Source organism: Apis laboriosa, unplaced genomic scaffold (genome assembly GCF_014066325.1).
Source record: "Apis laboriosa isolate Shangri-la unplaced genomic scaffold, ASM1406632v1 scaffold5_cov152, whole genome shotgun sequence".
Classification (NCBI taxonomy): domain Eukaryota; kingdom Metazoa; phylum Arthropoda; class Insecta; order Hymenoptera; family Apidae; genus Apis; species Apis laboriosa.
Window position 1 is genome coordinate 1,959,977 of NW_025223857.1, and position 24,748 is coordinate 1,984,724.

The window sequence follows — 24,748 nt, forward strand, 5'->3', positions numbered from 1 at the left end:
TAAAAGAAAAATAAAATTTTAAAGATATAACAATATGAATATCAATATTTGGCGCGCCGCATTAATCTGTTGCACATGCGCATTTAAAACGAATTCCATACCAAAGAAAGATAGCGGGAAGTGATTATATGAAACGAAGACACAAACAATATAGCATATCCTTTTATTTAGATCAACGGATCATCCATTCCCTTATAATAATTATTATTTTTAAACTAGTTGTAATCTTTAAACGGATTTTTTTTAAAATTGAATATTTTTAAATATTTTTAAACAATTTTATATTTACATTTCAATTTTCATATCTTTTTAGTATTATAATTTTTTCTGCTATTTATCAATATATTTATATTTTATAAATTTTTTATTTATTAATTTCACAATAAAATTTTATTTTATTTTTTTTTTAATTGAGAATATTTTCATTAATATTTTCACTTTGTGAAAAAGATTGTGTACAATGTATCACGTCGGAGAAAGATTTGAAGTGAGATCAGGACATTTCCGGAAATGTACGTCTTCGTAATAGTTGGTCAAGGTCATCAACTCATTGAGCATCCATGGTAAGTACAAAGAAGAATGTGGAACAACAACCTATCGATCTATACATTAGAGCTATGCGCTATATTGAACTATATTCTTCATTTTTATGAGATAAATTCATTATAATCATAAAAAAATTATAATTATATTTACTATATTTAAGCAAATGTTAAATATAAAATAATTATTCTCTTCAATCTCTAAATTAAGTCTAAATTATTTAAATTTAGCAATAAAATAAATTAAAAAATAAATTTTTTATGAGACATTTAAGTGTTTTTACCTTAATAATATTTATTTTATAATATATAAATTATATATTTGAAAAAATTAATTAAATATTAAAAAATTAAAATTATGTTAAATATTCTTGTTTATGATATTAATGAACGTCAGATTTACCGTTGAAGCGTTGCAGGTCATTGATTCGTGATATATGTATGTATAAATAATATTTTTGATATGTTTTAAAAAACCACCAATAATGATCTAATATTTATATGAGTTCCAGAAAGGAATACATAATTAATTGGTAATCTAAAAAAATTTTTTTATTGCATCATCTAGACATTTAATCTTTAAGATGAAAAAATGATGAAAATTAATCGACAGTATAATAAAATTTTAATCGTAGATAAATTTTACTATTATTTTTTCATTATATATTTTACATATCTTTTTTCGTATTTTATTTTAATTATGTGCATTCATTACAATATTGTAAATAGATATTTATTTTCTTAAAAATGATTGTAAATTAATATACGATATTCTTCAACTATATTTTATATCATAAATAAAAATATAATTAAATATATAACAAATAACTTACCCATAAATATAAGACATAACGAAATAACAAATATTCTTGAATCTTGAATCGAGTATAATATTTGAGCGATGACATCTTCTTCGTAATATATAGATAATAATTTTAATCTAATAAAAGCGGAAGGTATTTATAATATAAAAAATAATTTCAACAAGAATTTAGTAGGATAGACATTTATTCCATTATTTTATTGATATTACTTACTACTTGCTATATTCATAATAGGTATCTATAATTATATCGATAATTATGCGTGAATTTAAAGAATACTTGAGGTCAGCCGCAAGATGTACAACCTGTGTCAGTGTTACAATCGTCATATAGGTAAATAATTATAGGACAAAATTTAAGCTTTTATTTCTTAATTGCAATATTCATTATTAAGGGGAGTGGGGATAATGGCGGCTTATTCATTTCTGTTATATCCTAATTTTTTCTTACTATTGATCGATTTTATAATTTACATACGATCAATCTTTTTTTATCACGACTAGGATATTCTCCATTTTTTTTTTCGTTTCGATTTAAAATTTTCTCGACCATTGTTTTCCTGCCAATCTAATATTTTTACGAATTTCTAATTATCTTACGAAATCATATAACGCACAATATGAGGTACATGAAATACCATTCCCTTTTTTTTTCTTCATACTTCCTCTTTAATCACAAGAGTTAAACTCTATATGTTTTAAACAATATACAAATATCTTATCCTTATCCTCAGTATATCGATTAAATTCGTAATCTGTTTACAATCAATTATGCGCTAAAGACGATCAAATACAAACTATGTACTGCTTTCGTCTAAAAGTTTTTTGGTCTATTCTTAACTTAAGCAATATTCCTTCTACATTCTTTTTACATTTTTTAATCGAAATACTTATCTACCTCATAAAAAAATGTTACCATTTTGTTCGATGAAATCACTTTGAATTTCAAACAAAATAAAAAAAAAAAAATCAAAGAATATGTAAGTTTTCGCGAACATGATTCCTACAAAAAAATTAAATATATATTGTAAATGAACCTTAATATAACCTAAATATTTAAATTTGAACGCACTATTCTTTAATCTTTAAATTCGGGTAAAGACATTACGATATCTCATCATTAATTCTTTAATTATTCCACTTTATTCTGAAATTTCTTTATCAAGGTGTATAATAAACATATATATATATATATATATATATATATATATATATATATATATATAATAAACATAAGAAATTTACCTGAATTTAAAAATTTCCTAACGATAAAAAATGGACGTTTACATTTTTTTTGATGTTTCACATAATTAGCAGGAATACCGTATTCTACTGTTAGGTTATTTTTAATCCGAATTGCACTCGATATTTTATACAACTTATACATTTACATTTAATTGCGCCGAAATAGTATACACAAGAGTGTATATACACGCCGCCATTCCCAGATCCGAGGCACTAATCAGAAAAATAAATGTAAAACTTATATAGATTAATTAGAATTTTCATTATCTTTTGGACAAGGTATGTTTGCATTTTATCATGATTCTACAACGATCAGAATTATTTCATCAGACAAGAATCAGATTTCAAACAACAAGGTAATAATCTTGTTTCAATTTGTTATTTAGTTACATTCATATTTATCTGTTGTGTAATTAATCGCTTTAATGCAGATTCATATCTGTGTGTACTGCTTCCTAAAAACACACATACTTAATACCAACTGCACGCGACCAAAAAATGAACTTCTTTATATATTAAATGATATAGCTGTTTCAATTCAATTTGAGGATAACATATTATTGTGAAATATTGAAAAAAATTTTAAGTAAAGAAATCGAATGTATTGGGATAAAAAGAGAATAAGGTTCTTTTAATACTGGCAGTTATGCATAAACTTGTCTTTTTATCTTTAATCGATAAATGACGATCGTCTTGAATGAAAATTCGTTTAATGTGTACTATCAATGCACACTGGCCGGATTCCCACCACAACGGATTAAATCCTAGGGGGAGATATAATAATATGTTCTTGAGAACCGTTTCGTCAGGTTCCTTTCCTTCGGACACAAATAATAATAAAAGTGAACTCTCGCGAATTTTCTAGTAACCAAGTGTCCGAACTTTTTTTTGAAATAATTTTATTGCAGCCTTTCAGTACTGTGCGCTTCTCCAGTTAAATAAACTGATCCACTGTATACAACACAATCGAGATTGCAACGTCTTGAATATTAACAATGCCCGTGAAGTCCTTTTTAAACGCAAATGTACTGAAGTGAACAACGTTATCGATCGATAATCGAATCATACAATATTATTTATATTTTTATTATTCGATGTGATATCACGTGTTCTTGTATGTTTTCCACTATGCACTATACACAACATTGAACGATTGATATACGTAATATACCTCGTTCCTTACTCCCTCTTGTAAATAAATTAAGAACCCACTTTTGCTTTGTCTTGTTCCATACGATAATATCGATACCATTGACCACTCTAACACCGGCATCTATCGGGACCCCTTTAAAATCGCATTCTTTGTATTGACAGAAAAAAGCACATATGTAGGCGTTGCGTTCTCGTGGATCTTCTCGGGTATATGTATCATAGCTTCATGGAAGATATTGATGCTTTTTTCTCGGAAGGAATAGCCGATAGATTGACTGTAGAATGATGCCACAATAACAAGTACAGCTATTATATTACCAATGTTCGCAAATCACTGCGCTGACGTACAATCTTGCACGAGACCGATCGATTTCGTGCGGTCGAAATATTTGTGTTGAAAAAATAAAAATTTGTCTTTGTAAAAATATATAAATATTTTCAATATACATACATTTTTTGATTCCTTCAAAGCATATGATGTTAAAATTTTCAAAGAAAAAAAAGAAGAAAGATTCAATTTCGAAATAATAAATTTATTTTTAAAACATAATACTAAAGTTATGTACAAATCGATCGATCTCTCGTTTCAAAAATCATTTTATGAAAAGCGCATGCGAAAAGTTTCGATCATTTTAATAGAAACATCGAAAATCTCATTTCATCGATACATAGAGAATCGATATTTTTATTAACATTATTTGGAATTAATAGAGCATGTTTTCTTTTGTTTAATAAAATTGTTTCTCTTGAAAATACATGTATATATACTAAGTAAGTACATGTACATGCACAAAAGCGATATTCTTCCGAATGTACATTGAATCTGTGTATTACAATTGATTATTGCTCTTTTCTTAAAATAATAAATTTATCATATCGGAAGTATATTATATTTTTATCATCTTATCACAGTTATTATTATTATTATTTTATTAATTTTATATATTGAAACCATTCGCTATGCACAATTAAACAATGATTGAGGGAACCGATGAAACGTTACACAAGTATATGATCTATGAAAATGTTTAAAATCGAATGGTACATAAAAGAAGGTAGACAGCAGAGGAAGAGATGCTATTCTCATTTACAAAAACATTATATATACTATTTAAATTGTTTTTCAAAGTGTACAAAAATAATATAGAATTTTCTTTTAATTTAGTACCAATAAGGAAGCATTGTTTTATTAGTATTTTGTCTTTTATTTTAGAAAAGAAAATCAAAATTTCTAAGAGAGTAGAAGATGAAAGGATATATAGGAATATAAAAGGACAATTATCGTTCAATGGTAAAAAAAAATATGACAAGTTAGCATATATGAGCATTCGCACGAATTCTTCAATATAATATTAAATTCTCAATGTTTTAAATATTATTTAAAATTAAAAACATTTAATTACAAATTTGAAATAAAAATTGAAACGTAATTTATACATATATATATATAATACTTATATCATATCAAATTTATGCACAATTTTTTTTTTAACTATAACAGTTTTCTACATATTAAAATCTTAATTATTTCCTTTAAGCGATACTAGATGTCACTCGAAGGAAATATTTCGAGTCCATTTGCAAAGCAAATATCATCGATCGACGATGATTCGAGATGATCGTATATACCATTTTTAAGAATGTACGTCAACGCAAAATTACGAAAGATTTTGCAAAAGTTTTTCTGAAAATTCGATAATTCTTACTTTAAATGGTTATGTCCTTTTCGTTATCCGAAGAGGAATGAAGAAATCATGGGACATAACCCCATCACTTCGCAAAGGAATAAAAACTTCTTCAATTTCTATATTATTCTTGTGCATTATTTTAAGGAGCTTAACCTTCTCTTTCCTTGCACTTTAAAAAAAAAATTTCCTCTATCTCTGCACATATTTTTTAATGATTCGAAGTTGAAAAAGGATGTATTAATGATAGGAATGAGATTATACAGAAATACAAGTGCAGTGAGGAGATTTTTGGATTTAGGAGAGATAGAAAGAGAGAGAGAGAGAGAGAGAGAGAGAGAGAGAGAGAGAGAGAGGAGAGAAAGGGGGGAATTGATTTTGTGATCTGTTTTTCTTAAAACATTAGTTTGGTCTCAAGGCCCAACGACTCGTGAAAAGTTATTGTATGTAATAATCAGGATGATCTGAATCCTTTTCAAACCTCTTCGCCTCTTCCTGCATGCTCTCCTTGATCTTGAGTATGGCCGCTGACTCGGTCTGATCCTGCGAATCAACCAACACCAGGCCGGTTACACGTAAGAGGTTAGGCAAGTTCACCATTAGGCGATATCTTGCCCATTTTGTTTTGGATTGGTTTCAGCGTTTGAATCAGCGAACTGAGAAAATTTTCTTTTTATATAATAAAATATTTAAATCTTTCATTTTTTTTTTTTAATATTCTTTGAAAATATGAATATAACGATGTAATAATAATATTTGATAATTTTTTCTAGACTATTGTCAATATAAAAAAATTGAATATAATTTATTAATCAAGATCATTATTTAAGTATTTAAAAAAACTGAATTTAATAACGCTAAAGATATTATCAAAAAAAATTTATGTGACGGAAAAAAACATCGCAGTTCGCTGATCTCAAGTAAACTCTCGGAGAAAAAACGCTGACATGCTGCGCAAAGTGATTACGCAGCGCGGTGACGGTGCGTCGTGAAGGGGCTAGGCTTGTGAAACGCAAAACTTAAAGAGAGGATATATATGAAAGAACTAGGAAGAAACTTGGTTGATTTGGTTGGAAATCGCGAGTGAAGAAGAGAGAATTGTGGTTCCATATCTCCAGGGCGCTCTGACCCACAACACATGGACGTTATATAAAAAGCCCGTATCGAGCAAAAAAAAGCAAAACAAAAAAAATAAATAAATAAATAAATAAAAAAAATGGATATAACAAAAATTTTGCGCATTTAGTGTGCGCCGCCTGCCCCCCACTCACGCACACCTCACCGGGAAAACCAACAATGAAAAATTCTTCTTTAAAGATTAAGAAAAATTTGTATCAAAGAAACTCGACGTGTCATTCCTCACGGGTTCTTAAAATAATTTTTTTTTTCACTCTGCTAATTATTCAAAGTTTCTTTTTTCTTTTTTTTTTTTTTTTTTTAAATCATTTGAATCGTTTCTCGATACGATCTCGCAATCCACCAATCGCTTTGCGCTCACGCATCCATGTGCTACAGGTCAGTACAGGCTAGTACTATATACAGCTATCAGATTTCACTGTTTTTTATACCTTGACAACGATTTCTGTTTAATGAAAAGATACTAAAAGTCGGACAGAGAAAAAGAAGAAAAAAAGAAATCGAATATTTGTCATTTCATTAAAATTGTTAAGTATATCACAAACATTGTGTTCCACAATATACAAGCATTCTTTTACTATGTTTTGCTTCATATTAGATACCTAAGAAGAAATTGATCGAAATTGCAACGAAACCGTGATTTATATAAATATACAATATATATATATATATATATATATATATATATACACAATATATATATAATGTGTGTATGTATGTGTGTGTATATGTATGTGCTCCATGTTAGTTTCTGAATTTATTGTTTCTAATTACTTAAGCAAGTATTGTCAATGTTAATATTAGTGGCAACTTGTATAACGTATGTAGATCATGTTGAAGCAACGTTAAAACAGATATTTCAATTGCACATATATTTGCTGTGAAAGCAACGAATGTTAACATTTTTTGATCGTGTTTGTTAGAACAAATACTGCACAGATTATGATTGGAAAAAAAAAAAGATAAAAGAAACGTGTAATAACTAAATTGTATAGAATGAATAGCTTAGAATTGCTGTAAGTTCAACTAATGTGAAGACATCAGGATAACAAGCGATCAAGCGAAAAATTCGTTCGATCGGTAATAATGCAATGTGAAACACAAGTGACATGTGATTACCAATATATCTCAGACAAAGATTTAAATCAAGATTTGATCGCGTAAGAAAAAAAGAAAAATAAAGTGTATATGAAAACAGATAGTCATATATAAATATTCTAGTAGCCAGCACCCTGCGGATTTGAACGCAAATAAAAAAGAAAAACGCAATATTCTCAGTGTAACAGGTTTACATTTATTGTCTCGATCTCCCCTGCTTTAGGCATATATTAATAAATGTAATGTTCATTGCCATTCATTTATGTGGCTTACAACGTGGGGCTGTATTAAAAGTAAATCGACGATTCTTTGAAAAGTATTATCATGATGCGCTTCGTGTCATATATATATATATATGTATATATTCATATATTATACATATGCACATATTCGATCGAAGCACGCTCTATCGAAATATCTCGAAATTTTTTAAATAGCGCACGACGACAAGTCGTGTTACAAACAAACGAAAAGACTACTACTGTTCTTATCATCGTTAACAATTCCACGTTTATTTTATTTTGGCTTATTTCGTCGTTACGAACTTCGAATCTTGACCGTACTACCATCAACTTTTTCGTCTTTATGAACAGACTAAATGAACATTTCTTCATACACCGAAAAATTCGCACCAATTAGACGTGTATTAAAGTTTACAAGCGGCTATCTTTCGTTGTATATATGTATATGTGTGTGTGCTTCCTTTTTCCCCAATTAAAAGTACGCACATCATTGGCACGGTGAATACCCCGGAACAACGGCAAGCAGCAGTCATATCTCAACGACGATATTTTTATAAAATATCGGAAGCTAAAATAATAAAACAGTCTTCTTCACTATAAGTCCTAACTTTTCGATTCTTTTGACTTTAAATTCGACAAAATAAATTGCAAAAAATAATATGCATATGCATGTAATACGACTAGTGTTTACCGACTGTTTCGTGTCATAAAAACTTTGAAAGTCTTTTCTTCATCGAGTATAACTACATAATTTCATATTATTAAAAAAAGCAAAGTATCTCATAAGTATATATCTCATTCTTATTATCGATATTATTCCTTATCGTCACATTTTCTTTCTTAAAATATAATATCATAAATATTAAAAATACGTATTTCTAATTATATACATATATATATATATATATATATATATATATATATATACGTATATATAAAAGAGAAAATATACATAAAAACTAAAAGTAATAAGGTAATATAATGGTTAGATGTAATATATAATGCTAACAAAAATTAAACTCTCTCGAGAAGTCACAATAATAATATGTAGAAAAAAACTATTTAATCGTCTTCGAGAACATAGTCGATCTTGCCGATGCTCAGAGCATGCACTTGCAATTGGCGCTCTCTCTCTCTCCCTCCCTCTCTCTCCCTCTCTCTCGCTCTCTCTTTCTCTCTTTTTTTTATATTGTTTTACATAATTCGATCAATACCTTTTTTTGTTATAATTTAAGTTAATTTAAACACAACTAACAGCAGCACAACATAGTCCGGTACTGACCTATAACCATTACGGACGGATGGATTCCGGGAGGTTCGCACGATATATGTATTTTTCTCCATTATCGGCCCGTATATTTCTTTCTCTTTCCTTGTATCTTTGTCACACTCATTCACGTAGGTTCAGTACTTACACCGTCTATGACTCTTATTCCATACAAAAATAATTACGTTATATATATATCGTTTATTGCTATGCATACGTTATATATATAACATTTTTCTTTATACGTTTTTGCCCAAGTACTTTTATTAAGTTAATCGCAACACCATTTTCTTCGCAATACTCGCCGATGTAGCATAATGTTCAAATAGAATATTCGATATAGCTGTACATTAGTTTTCATTAAGAAAAATAAAGAACTTAGTACTAATAAGATTTTCGATATCATTTGAATTAATTCTTAATAGGAACTAATTTGTAATTATCTGAATCATTAAATATTTGATGTTTAAGAAATATTATAATTGAAACGAATAGTAGTTAGAAAAAAAAAATATGGCCCAAAGTTAAAATATATCTGAATCTAAGTCGATAATCAAAAACCATTATTTTTAAAACATATTCGATCATAAAATTGCATGACTAGATTTGTATGCATTATTATATTCAAAATATCGGTATTTTGCATTCAAATATATGATGATTACTTATATTTTTTTTTAAACAAGGCACTAGCGGAAATGATCCGTTAATTTTAATTAGTTATATATACTTGTGCGAAGTATTGCGATGTTAATGGCTGCGAATAGATGGTGCGCAAATTTGCTTTTCTATCGATAAAGTGAATTCTGAGCAAACAGTGGAGGGACTCGATTTGATTTCGGCTAATTTAATCACCTCATTACAGAGTTTCAATAATTCATTCAAAATTTGACAGAATATTTAAATAAATAAAATTTGTATTTAAATGAAACTTAGTTCGAATATTTCGAAATTATTTGATCAATGTAAAAATTTGCAAAATCTCACAAAATTCTTTTTTTTTCAAAGATTATCACATCTTACCTGTTACGAACTTAATATAATATATTTTGTTTTTTAACTTAATACTGATTCGAATCCTAACTCTATAATGGGATGAAAAATAAGCCAGTCAGCTAGCGATGAGCTAGCTGTGCAATTAAAAATGAAAAAAAGATAATAGATAAAAAGAATTAAAGAATTTAAAAAAAAAAAAAAAAATAATTATAAAGAAGAAAAATAAGATAGAAAAGAGAATTATATAGAAATCGATTAACAATTATGCGATTGATAATCACAGTAGTTCGTGTTTTTCAGGCACCTTTACTTACAAGCTAATATTCAAATAAATATAAATAAATGTTGAGGTTGACACGAGTCGATAAAAAAGATATCGTCTTGTCGATAATAGAGTGTATAGAAATAATCTTATTTAAAATAAAAAATAAAATAAAATAAAATATAAAAAAAATATAGAGAAAAAGAATAATAAAATTTTAGTCTGCAACCTTGTGAGTATTTAGCAAGAAAAGCATATATATATATATATAATATATATATACTTTTAAATATTCATATAGTATATTTTGCGCGCGCGCATGTTATAAATGATTCAAATATAGTTTCGTAATAATAGCGTAATGAGCACTTAAATGCTAATCTAACTAATTAGGAGCGATTAATTAATGGACGCAAATCGAAATGCGTCGACACGAATGTATATTTTTTCCTTTTCGTTTTCTTTTCGTTCTCTATCTTGCCACGAATGAATAATCGTGCTTGAGCCATTGACGAAACCGTTACGAACCGCGTACCACGTGACGATTGCACGTGCACATAAAACTCAGGGTTTGTGTATGATCCTTTTCCACATTGCGTGATTAACCGGGAAATCTACGGCATCTACGAACTCGGGGCTGGATCCAAGGTGACTTGATTTTTTAAAAAAACTGTCGGGAATACAGAAGGCGCACGTGCGAGATTACTGATTATTTTTTTAATTCAGAATCCTACTCACACAATCCGAAATAACGTAAGATTAAAAAAGAATACCGTTTGTACGCGTTCGTTAAATAAATCGATTATTTTGTACTATACGATTGTACATTATGCGATTTCCCGTAAGGCGTATCATACTTGAAAAAGACACGATCATGTAGATGAAAGAATTTTAAATTTGAAATAATTGAAAATATTTAACTATATGGATTACAAGACGAAATTTCATCTTGGAATGACTACACATGTAAATATATCACGCTAATAACATTGCGCGACTTTTTATATAGTCACCAAGAAAATGTATTATCACTTATGTACATAAATTATATTTATGAATTTTTTTGTATTTTTTTTACTAAAATTATATAAAGAATACTACATATATATTTAATCAAATTGATATCAATAAATTATATAATTTCTTATGGAAATTAAATTTATATTTGTTATTATATTTTACGATTAAAAAGAAAACTTAAAATTATATTCATTTAATGTACAAATGTTATAAATTATATAAATTAAAAATCATCTTGATTTGAAAATTTTTGTTAATATATACGATACACCTTATGGAATATCTTCTATATTATTGTATGAAAGTTGATTCATATTCTTCTGTAGGTATAAAATGGGTAAAAAATTTCTTGAAACATTTTATTATAGAAGGCATTAATTTTATACCTTTTAATTTTATTCATAAATAAATTAATATAATTTATTTATAAATTATTTATAATTAAATTTTATAAAGAGAATTTATAATTTTTATAAATTTTTTAAATGCTTCATGACTTTTATACCCATTTTATGTTTTCATCATTAGGCATACTGTTAGTATGATAATAGTTAGACACAATCTGAGCCAAACACTTGTAACATTAGATGCAAGGTAATATAAATTAAAAATCCCAAAAAGCCTAAATGATTAAATAAGGGCTTCGAATTTTTGTCAAATGTTGATATTTTTTTAGATTAAGCATTTACCAGATGATTGGAATAAGCTTTAGGATAAACCATCTAAATATAATAAGACCCAAATTATTTTAAGAGAATAATTAACTATAACTAATTGACGCATTGATCAAAGCATCTGAATCTGTTAATTGCTGAATAATTAGGAAAAAAATCAGTTATAATATGGACTTATATGTAAAATTAAAAATCTCAATATTGAATCAATATTGTTTTTAATTGATTTTAATTTTAATTTATTATTATTTATTATTTATTATTTCACTAAAATATTATTTATTATAATTTAACAATTTATATAAATTAAATTATGCAAAATAAATATATTATATAAATGATAACATATCAGTCCATACTAACACGTCGAGTGACTGTCATAAAGAGTCGTTACGAAAAATGTTTCCTAATACTTACATTTTCTCCAGGACCTCCAAAACCACCCAGATTATAGTCACCCATTCCACTTCCACTATCTTCTCGTGGTGTTCCAGGACCACCATTAGCTGGACTGTTTTTCATTCCATCAAGACCATCACCATTTAGAACAGGACCCATTGTATTTGGACCCATAGGACCCATTGGACCACCCTCTGGTCCACCACTCATTGGAAAATCCTGATAAAACAAATATATTATGTTTTTATATATTTCATTAACAGATAAATATACAAAAAATGAGCAAGATATTTATTTTATAATAAAATTTATTTCACAACAAATCAAAATAATATAAAAATTACTTACTCCAGGCATATTTCCTCCAGGTACAGGTTTCATCATAGTGTACATATTTTCACCACCGCTATTACTACTATCTTGTGGACTGGGCATAATTGGTGTACCTGGACCAGGAGGACCTGTTGAACCAGGTGGTCCTCCATAATTACCCGGTGATGATGATGAATAATTCATTGGCTGTAATAAAAAAAAAAAATTATATTTCATAATTTCAAATAATTATACAATAAACTTTTTTAATATGAACAAATAATATCATACCGTAGATGTATTAGGTTGCCACTGTTGTCTACCACCTGGTCCAGCCATACTCATTGGTGGCATACCAGGACCTCCAGGGCCTCCTGGACCTAAACTACTATTAGGAGGTGGCCCTCTCATTCCAGGTCCGTAACTTCCTGGTCCCATTGGACCCATTCCTGGTCCTCGAGGAGGATTCATTCTTGGATTCATAGGATTCATGCCTGGAGGAGCTAGTAATAAAAACAATTTTTGATGCACTTTTTTAAAAACACAAATATTAATACTGTTCTAGTTTTATGTTAATACTAAATGCTAATTGTGAATTTTTAGACTAACGGCAAATCATGTAAATGAAAATATTTTAATATGATAAAATTTAAAAAAATTTTTTTTATTCTTTCATCTTCTTTTTTTATAATTAAAAAATTTGAATCATGCTTTGCCGAAGTCGTATGTAATAGTAAAGCGAGTGGATGGCATGCTAAATTGATAATTTGCATCTACACAAATTAATAAAATAACAAAGCTCATGCAAAGGATAAAGAACAGCATTACTTTTGAATAATTTTTAAACATTTGAGCTTTTAAAAATTTAACAACGAAAAGATAAAACAGTGCAATATGTATTATATAATTAAATATATGACAAACAAGACAATCATTCAAATGATACATAATATCACAGCAATATTTATGTAAAAAATTAAAATATAAAAAAATTATTTAATTCTATAAAATTATTTTATAATTAATAATATACATGTAAATTAAAAAATGATATTTTTAAGCCATATAAAATTTTTTTTTAAAGAATTTATAATATAATGAGTCTATAATTTTGAATAAAAGTAAGTTATTATATTACAGTTCTTAGTATATGTTAAATTTATGCTACAATGATTTATAATGACGACAAAAGATATTTTGTTAGCCACAAGATTATTACATTATGTATAGTGAAAAACTATGTTATATGTTAAAATATTTATCTTTACGCTTTTAAAAACGTAAATATGTATATTTATGTTATTTTATATATATAAAATTTATATAATCTGAGTATCTTTTAAAACTTTAGTATCTTTTAAAAACTGTTCTCATAGCAAAGTTAAACATATTTTTAATATATTAAATTGATATATTGATGCAAAATTGGATGAGCATATATTGCACAAAGAAACAAAGCTAGTGCAATTATTTGTAAACAGTGAGAACAGAAACTTTAAAACGAGCAGGAGAAAAAATAAAAGTTAGGCTTGACTAAGTCATGTGAGTGTGATTTGGTTGCTGGGTTGCTTCCTACCTTGCCACCCTACAAATTCTCCAGCTTCGCCTGAGGAACACAAGAGCACATATTAGTACGGCAGGTAGGTAAGGTCAGGTTGATGGCGGTAAGGTCTAGTTACTTTGCGGTCGCATAGTGAATAAAATTAAGGAAAAATAGATTATTTTAATATTATGAAAATATGTTGTTATAAAATATTCGATATATTTCATTTTATATAAAGATTCTTAAATTTACTTTTTTAATTTTAAATTTTTATTAATAATTTATATATGTATGTTAAATTTTATTTTTAATATTCTTATTTGATTATAGAATTATATGATTATAAAATTATTTATATTATTATTTATATATACATATGATATTTTATGTCTCGTATTTTATAAATGAAAAAATAAAGAAAATTATAAATAAATAACGAAAATTAATAAATAAGAAAATATATTTGCTTTTGAAATAAAAAGTTTTTTAAATAATTACGATAATTATAAAAAATTTTATGTATAAATGATTAATTTTAATTATTATTAAGATATTTAATTTAATTAATTAATGTTAATGTATTAAATTTATACATTTATTTTGTTACATAGAATCATAAATAAATATATGCAATAATTTGATTTGAAAACTATACCACTGCATGTAACTAGACAATTCAAAAACCAATCCACTCCACATCACAGCAATCCAATCCACTTTTAATAATTACTGATTTATTTATTGCTGTGTGGTTTTTGGTATGCATGCGTCTATGCCATTCTCCTCTCGCAATTATTATCAATGCCAGAAAAAAAATCAATGAATCTAGCATATAATTGAGCTCTTACCTTGCCTTGTTGGATCCATGCTATTTGGCATCATTGGTTGTCCAGGAGGCTAAATAAAAATAGCAATATATTAATAATTATTTTGAATTGAAATTTAATAACTATATTAATAAAATATAGTTATACATACCCCATTAAAATCATTTCCCATTTGTGGCATACGTACACCAGGTCTTGGTCCAGCAGGATATCGAGGACCCATAAACTGTAACAAGTCAGAAATTCATACATTAAGTAAATCTAATAAAATTACATAAATAAAATTTCAAAATATATTACAACTATTTTATATCATAAAACTGACACACCAGACAGCCACAACAAGCAGTGATCACATAATAGGCCATATAACAAATGCATTTTGATGAAAACTCATCACAATGCACTTCATAAATATGTGTTATATTAATGTGCAAATAGGATTACAAACAATAGGATTATAACAAAGAACAAATAAAAACAAACCAAAATTATAATGTGCATTTATTTTAAAATAAGCTCATCAAAAACAGAAATGATAATTTAATATTTTTTATACGATACAATGTTAAGAAAGTCTTTTTTCTTACCTTTTTATTTTGTTAAAATTTTTATTGTTATCCTTATTCAAAATATTTTATTTTCTTTTTTACATTTAAAAAATATAATGTTGCTTCAATCAATTTAATATATTTAATATATTTTTATTATGCAAAAAAATTTAGAAAATTTGTGCTTTGAATGATATAATTATATGTGTCCACTTTTATAAATCCTATTTGTGTGTTCTATATAGTACTATATTTAAAAGAATGATAGGTTGAAAAGTGTACAATAGAAATAATTTTGGTAGGAAAAGAAGCAATTTCGAGCAAACAGTCATAGGTACATGATGATATGGTGTAATGAGAGTGGATTGAATGATTCTCCATGAGTGTATGTGTCAAATGAGGCTTACCTGAGTGGACATCATCTGCGAGTGTGGGGGCGGGGGTGGCTGGGGGTGCTGGGGGGATGGCTGTGATGAGGGGTGTGTGGGCGGAGATGGTCGCATTGTCGAGTTGTTCTGCAACAAGCAACGCAAACGACAGACATGTAGCAACACTGCGATCCAGGCAACAGCTAGACTAGAAGGCTTGGGTATGATTGTGTTAATACTATATTGGTCAGCATCTTAAAAATCTAGAAGTTATAATTACGAAAATATAATATAATTATAAATATTGTTTTTGACATAAATTCATCCATATTAATATATTATTTCGTAATTATGACTTTGTACGCGAAATAAAATCTAGCACTGAATGCATAGAGACATTTTACTTCACTTTGAAATTAAATTTTTAATAAGAAAACAAGAAATAAGAAAATATTTTTTACTTGAGAATACATACAAATGTTTCAAAGTGAAATTATGTTATTTCTATCATATCTATCTGAACTTATATTTTGATACCTTAAAATAATGACTTAATATATAATAAATGTTTAAACAAGCAAATATGCATGACTAGAATTTTTTTTTACCTACTTATTGTAAATGAAATTATAAGCGGTCAACGAGAATATATTTTTCTCGTAAAATGATTATATCTATTTATTTTAAAAATATAATATTTTTAATTCCTAAATATATTCCTTTCATAATATATATGTATATTGTACATACATACATACATATATATATATATATATATATTGATAAATATAAATTTATACGGTCGTTTAAATTCGTAGACCGCTTTTACTGAATGCTAGACTACTATCTAAAGCAGGCTTTTATTTTAAATATATTAGAAATCCTAAGAAGTGTGACCTTAGCTGACATTCACATATAATATAACATTCTACAATATGTTATATAAATATTAAAAATTTCAAAAAAAAAAAAAATAAATAATAATAATAATAATAATAATAATAAAGAAAAATTGCTTGGAAATATAATAATTAAAAAATAATAATAAATATAATAATACATTGGACTATTATTCTAAAAGTAAATACATTTAATGAATTCAGATTTTAAAATTAAAGTAGAATAAAAATATTGTAAATAATAATTTAAAAAAATAAAAAAAATAAATATATTTTTAATAATATATCATTTTAAAACATTTGTACAAATTTCTTGTACAAAATTGAAGTCAGCACAAGGTATAACACTATTAATTATAAACTTATGATAAAATTATTAGAACTAAAACTATTTTCTAATATTTATACAAAATTTTTTTTGATATATTTTAGAAATCTGCTTTATGCAGAGAGGAGATCAGAAAGTGAAAATGGTAGAGGAACGCACATACAAGTGTTAGATACATAGCAGAGAGAAAATAAGTACATAGATACAGTATAGACAAGCATGGTATGAGAATTTTATCCAAATGTACACTTGTTTCAAAACTAATATATGTTTCAATAATATTGTGTACATTTATAGGAATTAGATGAATGAAATTACATATAAGTATTATACATAAAAACATTAGTATTAATGATTATACATGAATTGAATAAAGCATAAGAGATTTCATATAAGTAATATATGTTATATATACAAAATTGTTTAAATAATTTTATATAACTTTATTTATTATAAATACTACATTATAATTATATATTATGTATTACATATTTCTATGTTATATATTATTATTATTGCATATGTTGACTATTTTTTATATTTATTAATGATTTAGTCAAAGATTATTTAAATTAAATATAGTATATATAATAATCAATATAAATTAATAACAATCTATAACTTTTTAAAAGTTTTTCAGTTTTTCATTTCTTATATATAAAGAAAATATTAAAAGCTTTGAATCAAGTGTATAATTATAATGCATGAAACTTGAAACTAGGCATAACAATGGTAACAATGGTACAGATATTTATATATATTTATATACATATAAATACTTGTGATGTGTTTATATACAGTTAATATATCTAATTTCTTTATAATAAAAATTGTAAAAAAACTGTATTAGTATGTATACTATATATAGTATATATACTATTATATATATACTAATATATATTTTTTTGTTTTTAAAATTAGAAAATGAATTGTTTAACAATTTTTTTATAATTTATCTCTTAAATTATATTATTATATATAAATAAATTGTGTATGATAAAAATATTTTTATTTTTTTTATCTCTCCTCTTCTTAATATATATATATATGTACGTATATACGCACATATAGACATAAAAGGCATGTTTAACAATAATTCATTAATTATGTACATCATAATGAAAAAAATTGAAAGTTCATTAATAAATTTTTTTTTAATAAATAAATATAGCTAATAAATAATAATGTTTGTTATCAAAAATAGATACTTATATAAATCTTCTTGCTCACAAATTTAAGAAAAACATAGACATAATAGTTTATTAACAAATATGTATAAATGAACACACATACATAAATGAACATATATAAAATGAATATATGCAAATGAATAAATAAGTTAAATACTTTTTAAGTTTTCAAATATAAATTATTTATTTGAAATGAAATTAAATAAAATAAAATTGTTTAATATTATAAAGTTATAAAAAGAACTTACTGGAAAGAAAGCAGGAGGCATTGGACCACCAGGCATTCCATCATTGGGAGGCATTTGTCCTATAGGAGAAGGTGCTGGACCAGCATTCTGTAATTATTTGATAATTATTTATCTACCTAGTCATTAATTCATAATTAAGAATATCAATTTAATATTATCTCTATGCAAATTCTAATAATATCTATTATTTATAAAATAATTTATAAAATAATAGATAATGCTATTAAATTTAAAATTAATTGAAAATATATGAAATTAAATCATGTTAAAATACTAATAAATAAACATTAAAATTAAATAACATAATAAATATGAATATTAATATAACTCACATGAGCAATGCCATTAACACCATAACCACTGTTTACAAAACCCTGATGGTAAAAAAAAAAATTATTGTAAATTTTTAAATATTTATAATAAATATATAATTTCATTAAATTATGAAACAATACTAACATAATCATGAAATGCTTTGGCTTCACTGCTATGTTCGCAGGAATCCCGTCGCTCTGGTGCTGCTGAATACAAATCCCAGAATACACTAAAATATATTAAATTGATTATTCATTTATTAATTCAAATTATAACTTTCTGAAGGAAATTAATATTTTTATATAGAAGATTATTTTATTTTTTTCAATAAAATATAAAATATAATGCTTACCACCACCAAGAATGTAAAAATCCAGGTGGTTCACCAAGAGTAATATTTTTTTCCCATCGTATCTATGTAATAAAATAAAATATAAGTATAATAATATAACAATATATAATAATTTTTGTCAGGTTTCATTGAATTTTAAAAATAATTTTGAATGATTACCTCTGATAAAAATGTCTGTGCTGCTTTTTGTGCTCCAACATGCAATAAATACTCATATACGTATAAGGCTAACCTGAAATATTATAAATAATTCTCAAATAAATATAAAATTATATTTATAATAAATATAAATTTAAATTTTATTTTGTATTTTAAAAAATGATATAAAATAATAAATATTTTATTTTTTTTAAATATTTGAATTGAATTATAAAATTTATAAAAATACAATAAATTTACAAATATTTAAAAATTTTTAAATAAAATATTTACAATAATATTTATACATATTTACAATATATTACAATAATGTTATAATATTTTAATGAAATATATATATATGCAAATGTATATATTTAAAAGAATATATAAATGTATATATTTAAAAGAATATATAAATGTATATATTTAAAAGTTTTAATATTTATTATTATATTTAATAAATAAAATATAATAAATTTTTTAAGTATAATAAATTTAATTTTGTATTCAATGAATACAATACTTCGATATCAAAAAAAAAGAGAAAAGTTAAATTATTAATATAAAAAAAAATCTTATTTTCTATTATTATTATATAAACAAAACAATTCAATTTTGCAAAATGTTATCATACTAATTTTGCATAAATTATATATTTCTTGGTTGCAAACGATAAAAACATGGCGTCCAATGCTTTGCCAGACAAGTAACTCTACTGAGTCATAGCATATAGTTCAATCAAATTTACGAGAAAGTAGAAGATAAACAAAACTAAATAGGTAAACAATACGATTTACGAAATTTTATATGAAGTAATTTTATAAAATCAAAGTTTTACAATGATTCTTTAAAATTAAAATTAAATCAATTATAGTTTTAGCTTCTTTATAAATTATAAGAAATTTTGGAAATATGTATTAAATATTTCTATTTTAAGTTATTATTATATTAGGTATAATTTTTTTTATTTTCATAATAGAATTCATGAATATAAAGTTCATGAATATTATAATCGTTAAATTAAAATTATTTGACAAATTCGATTCTCTTTCCTACTAACTAATACCTATACGCACGCTTGGCATAAAGAAAAAAAATGGAGTCACTGGTCGATCAATCGGCAAATTTTTTCTTTAACAAGTTTTATCTTTTTCAACATAAAAATATATATATTATTATACAAAATAATACGTACTTTTCTCTTGCTTGAGAATCAGAAGGTACCGTGGACCCCTTCCCCTTCGCGTACATCCTCGAAGACTGTCAATTTTTCCAGTGTAAACAGAACCACAGTTTCGTTCCACAGATAGTAATGTCCGACACCGTCGTTAGTTCCGCTCGACGGGGAAAAGGAAGAACTTGAGAGAATATTACAATTTAATGCCGGCAGAGGGCGAGGTATCGCTGATATGTGTGAGTGTACTCTCTAAGTAGAGCGGTGATTGTTAACATCGAGGCCGTAGAAAGAAGCGCACTTGTATAAAAGAAGTAAAGTTAAAGAATGGAACCCAGTATTATCTCATTATTATTTATCCGATTTTTAAATATTTAAAATATATATAAAATAACATGCGGTGTACTTAAAGAAAATTGAATGTAGCTGTAAAGATTTTCAACTTTTTAAAGAAATATCAGGAAAATATGCACACTTATTTTAAACAAACAAAAAAAAAAAAAAAAAGAAAATAATCAAAATGAAGAATTACAATAATGTCCACTTAATTATCGCTTGACTGTTGATTTTTCCTACTAATTTTTAAATTGCTTTATCAAGCCAGTGTTCGTATTATCTTTGATTCGTGATCAGCGTTATCTTATAATAAGATTCTTAATCAAAATAAGAAAAATAAAATTTTTATATCGTTTACTTTATAGTTTGTTAAGTTAATTAATTAAATTTTTAAAATATTTTTCAATAAATTTTATATCGTATTTTCATACTTATATTTATATTTTATAATAAATTTAAATTATATGAGTAAATATAAATATATAATACATAAATATATAATACAGTATAATAATTACTAAAATTTTGCTTTCTAAAGAATCAAAAAAATTTGAAAGAGATAATAATCGACAATTCTTAGAACACCTACCATCCCAAATAACTGTCCGTAATACAGATCCAAGCGTACAACAGTTAAGCGGACATTACTATATTTTCTATCAGTCACACGTCACGAACACGTCGTACCAGTGCTGCGGCCAGACAGACAGATACACTCGCATTTCACCTCGTCAAGTTCACTTTAACGACACGTCGATTCCACAACTTTTGTACGTCTACGACTTAACACACGTTCTGTGTATAGACAATTGTTTCTATTTTACTTTTTTTTTTTTGTTCTATCACACCTACCTATTCGGTAGTGAACGAGAACGAAGCACAGTGTCACTTTTACACATATGTATTAGATACAAGTGATCTTATTTTTATATAAACACGCACAAGTTTGGAGTGTTTCATACACGATATGCGCGCAGTTCTCATACACAAATACACAATACCGAAAGCACTGCCATCTCCTTCGTTCTTATTCTAACTATTCGTCTTTGTCTTGTCTGTGGGTCATAAAAGCTGCGCACGCATCTTTGCTTTTCACATCAGGACCGTACATAAATTAGGTCCTATTAATCTATTTTATTACTTTAGATTTTATATTTTCTCATTTTCTTTTAGTCAAATTCAATAAGTTGTAGTTTTACTAGTTTTATTATTATTTTAATTAATTTCTTTTTTTATAGTTTATATTAATTTGATATATTTAAAACTAAAATTTTCCATGCAATATTTTTTAATAGTGTTAAAAAACAAATATATTTATTTTAAAATTAAAAGATTTTCTTTTTTTGGGTCATTAATATAAAAGAACTATAAAATATTTTTATAAAAAAAATATATATTGTTTGTCAAAAATATTTTGCATAAATTAGTAATATAAAAATAGGTATGATATTGCACCTATTATTTTTACATTCCTGGTTGCAACTCTATGTGCTATTGGACGCCGATCGTTGCATGGAAGTATTATATATATATATATATAGTGCAAGCGACAGTATACACGCTATCGGCGCATATAACTATAGCGGGAATAACCGAACATAACCGAATATTGTCGAACATAGCCGATGCAAAATAGCCGACAATTGACTGAGCGTCGAGGGGTCGGACAGAAAAGAGACAAGCCATTCCTTTGGGTGTACAGCTTCCCCTTTCTCAATTTTATCATGAAATTAACATATTATTGACTTTTATAAAAAAAAAATTTTATAAGTTTATTCATTTCATATATTTTTATATCATCAAAATGTTTTTTTTTAAGAAAAAATGAAAGTAATAATAATGAAATATTTTTATTCGTTTTATGTACTGAATTAGTTTGAGATTTTTTTTTTAATAATTACAATATATATATATATATTTTGTATATAAAATAATTTATGTGTAATATATTATATACATATGTATGTAATGCATAAGAATGTATCTATAATGATGCATTGGTATTAAAATATTTTAATCAAATTTTTTATTTTTTTATTATATAAATTATATGTTGATGGATCGTTCATTTCTCATAAGGGATATGAATGTTTAGGAGTGATCTGAGAATAATGGATGGTCCAGGTACGATCACATGGGAGGAATTTCTCGAAGATGCTGAAAAATTCGTACAAATGTCGAATTATATCTCTGATGGATGGGATCTTCGAGGTAATAAGGTGGCTGTTATTTTTTAATTTTTGAAATCTCCAAAAAATATAGGATATAAAGAATTGTTTAAAATTATGAATATTTATATATAATTTGTAGAATATACCAGGTGAAGTATACGTTGTTCGGCGACAGAAACAATATATTTACAATAATTCAAATAATTATACGGTATTGGAAAATAACGATCTCAATTTCATGTTGAAAAAAGAAGATCCATTCGAAGCCACTTGTCCCATCGAGAAACCATTAATTACGGAACATCATATACTATGGTCGATGAGTTATAGCGTTCCAGTGCTTTATTTTAATGGATGGAAATCAGGTGAATGCATCCTATTCATTTGAATCATATAAAAATCTTAAAAAGATTTTAGAAAGAGAAAAAGATTATCTTTACGATTTATTTTTAATATTTCGTGAATGTCGTTAATTTTAAAATCTATTAAACAAAATGAAATGTCTATTACAATCGTCTTCTGATCACCACTAGACCTTAATCTCATATGTACAGCCTGTTGAAAATGACAGGCGACATAATGCTGATTGTTCCTTCGATTGTAGCGTATCTCGAACTAGGCTAAGAAGTCGGCAAAGAGATCAGAGTAACTGAAGGAGAGAAATACGGGAAACAAAGGAAATCTATGTTTTGCGGCAATATATGCATTTTTCAGTATTTTGTATTTTCAAATGAATTTATTTGCTAAACTTATTTATGATTTAATCGATAACTTTCAAATATTATTTTTATTTTTTTTATAAATAATTTTTCATGATTTTTTTTTACACAAATCTATAATTTATTATGTTTATATATAATTAATTTCTACAGATTTTCCGGGTATTAATTCAATATCAATGGAAGAAGCACAATCCTTTGTTTGTGATAGAGAATTAAAGTACAAGGATTTATCTCAAGCAATGCATCCTATATTAGGTACACCTTTTTTATATTTGCATCCTTGTATGTCTCATGAACTTCTACAAATAACGAGCAAAAGGTAAAATATGTAAATAAATAAAAATATTTATTTTGTAAATTAATATGAAATCGAAATCAATATATATAATATATATAATATATTATATATATTACAATATATATAATATATAAAATAAATTATTTTTTTTATTTTAGTAAAAATAAATTAGTCAGTTGGCTCAGTACTGTTGCTCCTGCTGCTCTTAATCTTAAACTACGTCCCGAATATTATCAATTAACTATCTAATATATAAATTTTAAAATATCATAATTAAATTGTAATATATTGTAACTTCAAAAAAAAAAAACTGTCTATTGAATTGAATAAAACTATATAATAAAAATATACTTTTTTTAATATGAAATAATCTTATTCAATTACTCTTATATTTTATTAATTAATTAATTTTATTCTTAACTATTATAATT

The 24,748-nt window shown here is 25.8% G+C and overlaps 2 protein-coding genes across 13 annotated transcripts; one reads left to right on the forward strand and one right to left on the reverse strand.

Moving 5' to 3' along the window:
- Positions 1 to 1,532: 1,532 nt before the first annotated feature.
- Positions 1,533 to 21,950, reverse strand: LOC122717915 (single-stranded DNA-binding protein 3). Of its 7 annotated transcripts, none has more exons than XR_006347273.1 (15): positions 20,812 to 20,948; positions 19,635 to 19,707; positions 19,476 to 19,537; positions 19,268 to 19,352; positions 19,141 to 19,182; positions 18,809 to 18,895; positions 16,183 to 16,290; positions 15,376 to 15,450; positions 15,246 to 15,294; positions 14,431 to 14,460; positions 13,146 to 13,357; positions 12,891 to 13,061; positions 12,561 to 12,761; positions 5,469 to 5,990; positions 1,533 to 4,037 (listed from the first exon to the last, which is right to left on the reverse strand). XR_006347273.1 is itself a non-coding variant. In XM_043942432.1 (15 exons), exons 2-15 carry the CDS (start codon positions 20,865 to 20,867, stop codon positions 5,886 to 5,888), a joined length of 1,356 nt encoding a protein of 451 aa, XP_043798367.1. In that variant the 5' UTR covers positions 20,868 to 20,974; positions 21,814 to 21,950; the 3' UTR covers positions 1,533 to 5,885. The 7 variants fall into 7 exon arrangements, 6 of the variants coding, with proteins under 6 accessions (XP_043798367.1, XP_043798366.1, XP_043798371.1 ...); XM_043942432.1 differs by adding an exon at positions 21,814 to 21,950 and having other exon boundaries at positions 1,533 to 5,990; positions 20,812 to 20,974; XM_043942431.1 differs by adding an exon at positions 21,716 to 21,852 and having other exon boundaries at positions 1,533 to 5,990; positions 20,812 to 20,974.
- On the forward strand, positions 21,057 to 24,657 carry LOC122717917 (ubiquitin-like-conjugating enzyme ATG10). Of its 6 annotated transcripts, none has more exons than XM_043942447.1 (6): positions 21,873 to 21,896; positions 23,222 to 23,337; positions 23,437 to 23,446; positions 23,549 to 23,662; positions 24,170 to 24,338; positions 24,476 to 24,657. In XM_043942447.1, the coding sequence occupies exons 2-6, from the start codon at positions 23,242 to 23,244 to the stop codon at positions 24,564 to 24,566; spliced, it is 480 nt and encodes a 159-aa protein (XP_043798382.1). In that variant the 5' UTR covers positions 21,873 to 21,896; positions 23,222 to 23,241; the 3' UTR covers positions 24,567 to 24,657. The 6 variants fall into 6 exon arrangements, with proteins under 6 accessions (XP_043798379.1, XP_043798377.1, XP_043798382.1 ...); XM_043942448.1 differs by having other exon boundaries at positions 23,552 to 23,662; XM_043942444.1 differs by lacking the exon at positions 21,873 to 21,896 and adding an exon at positions 21,057 to 21,104 and having other exon boundaries at positions 23,222 to 23,345; positions 23,437 to 23,662.
- Positions 24,658 to 24,748: the final 91 nt, after the last annotated feature.

Coding starts and splice junctions, on each gene's coding strand:
- LOC122717915 (XM_043942432.1), bottom strand. CDS start 20,867: ATGTACGCGAAGGGGAAGGGGTCCACGGTACCTTCTGATTCTCAAGCA. Junction 19,708..20,811: donor GATTCTCAAGCAAGAGAAAA/GTACGTATTATT, acceptor ATAATATTTCAG/GTTAGCCTTATACGTATATG. Junction 18,896..19,140: donor GTGTTAATGGCATTGCTCAT/GTGAGTTATATT, acceptor AAATAATTACAG/AATGCTGGTCCAGCACCTTC.
- LOC122717917 (XM_043942444.1), top strand. CDS start 23,238: ATGGATGGTCCAGGTACGATCACATGGGAGGAATTTCTCGAAGATGCT. Junction 23,346..23,436: donor GGGATCTTCGAGGTAATAAG/GTGGCTGTTATT, acceptor TATAATTTGTAG/AATATACCAGGTGAAGTATA. Junction 23,663..24,169: donor TTTTAATGGATGGAAATCAG/GTGAATGCATCC, acceptor TAATTTCTACAG/ATTTTCCGGGTATTAATTCA.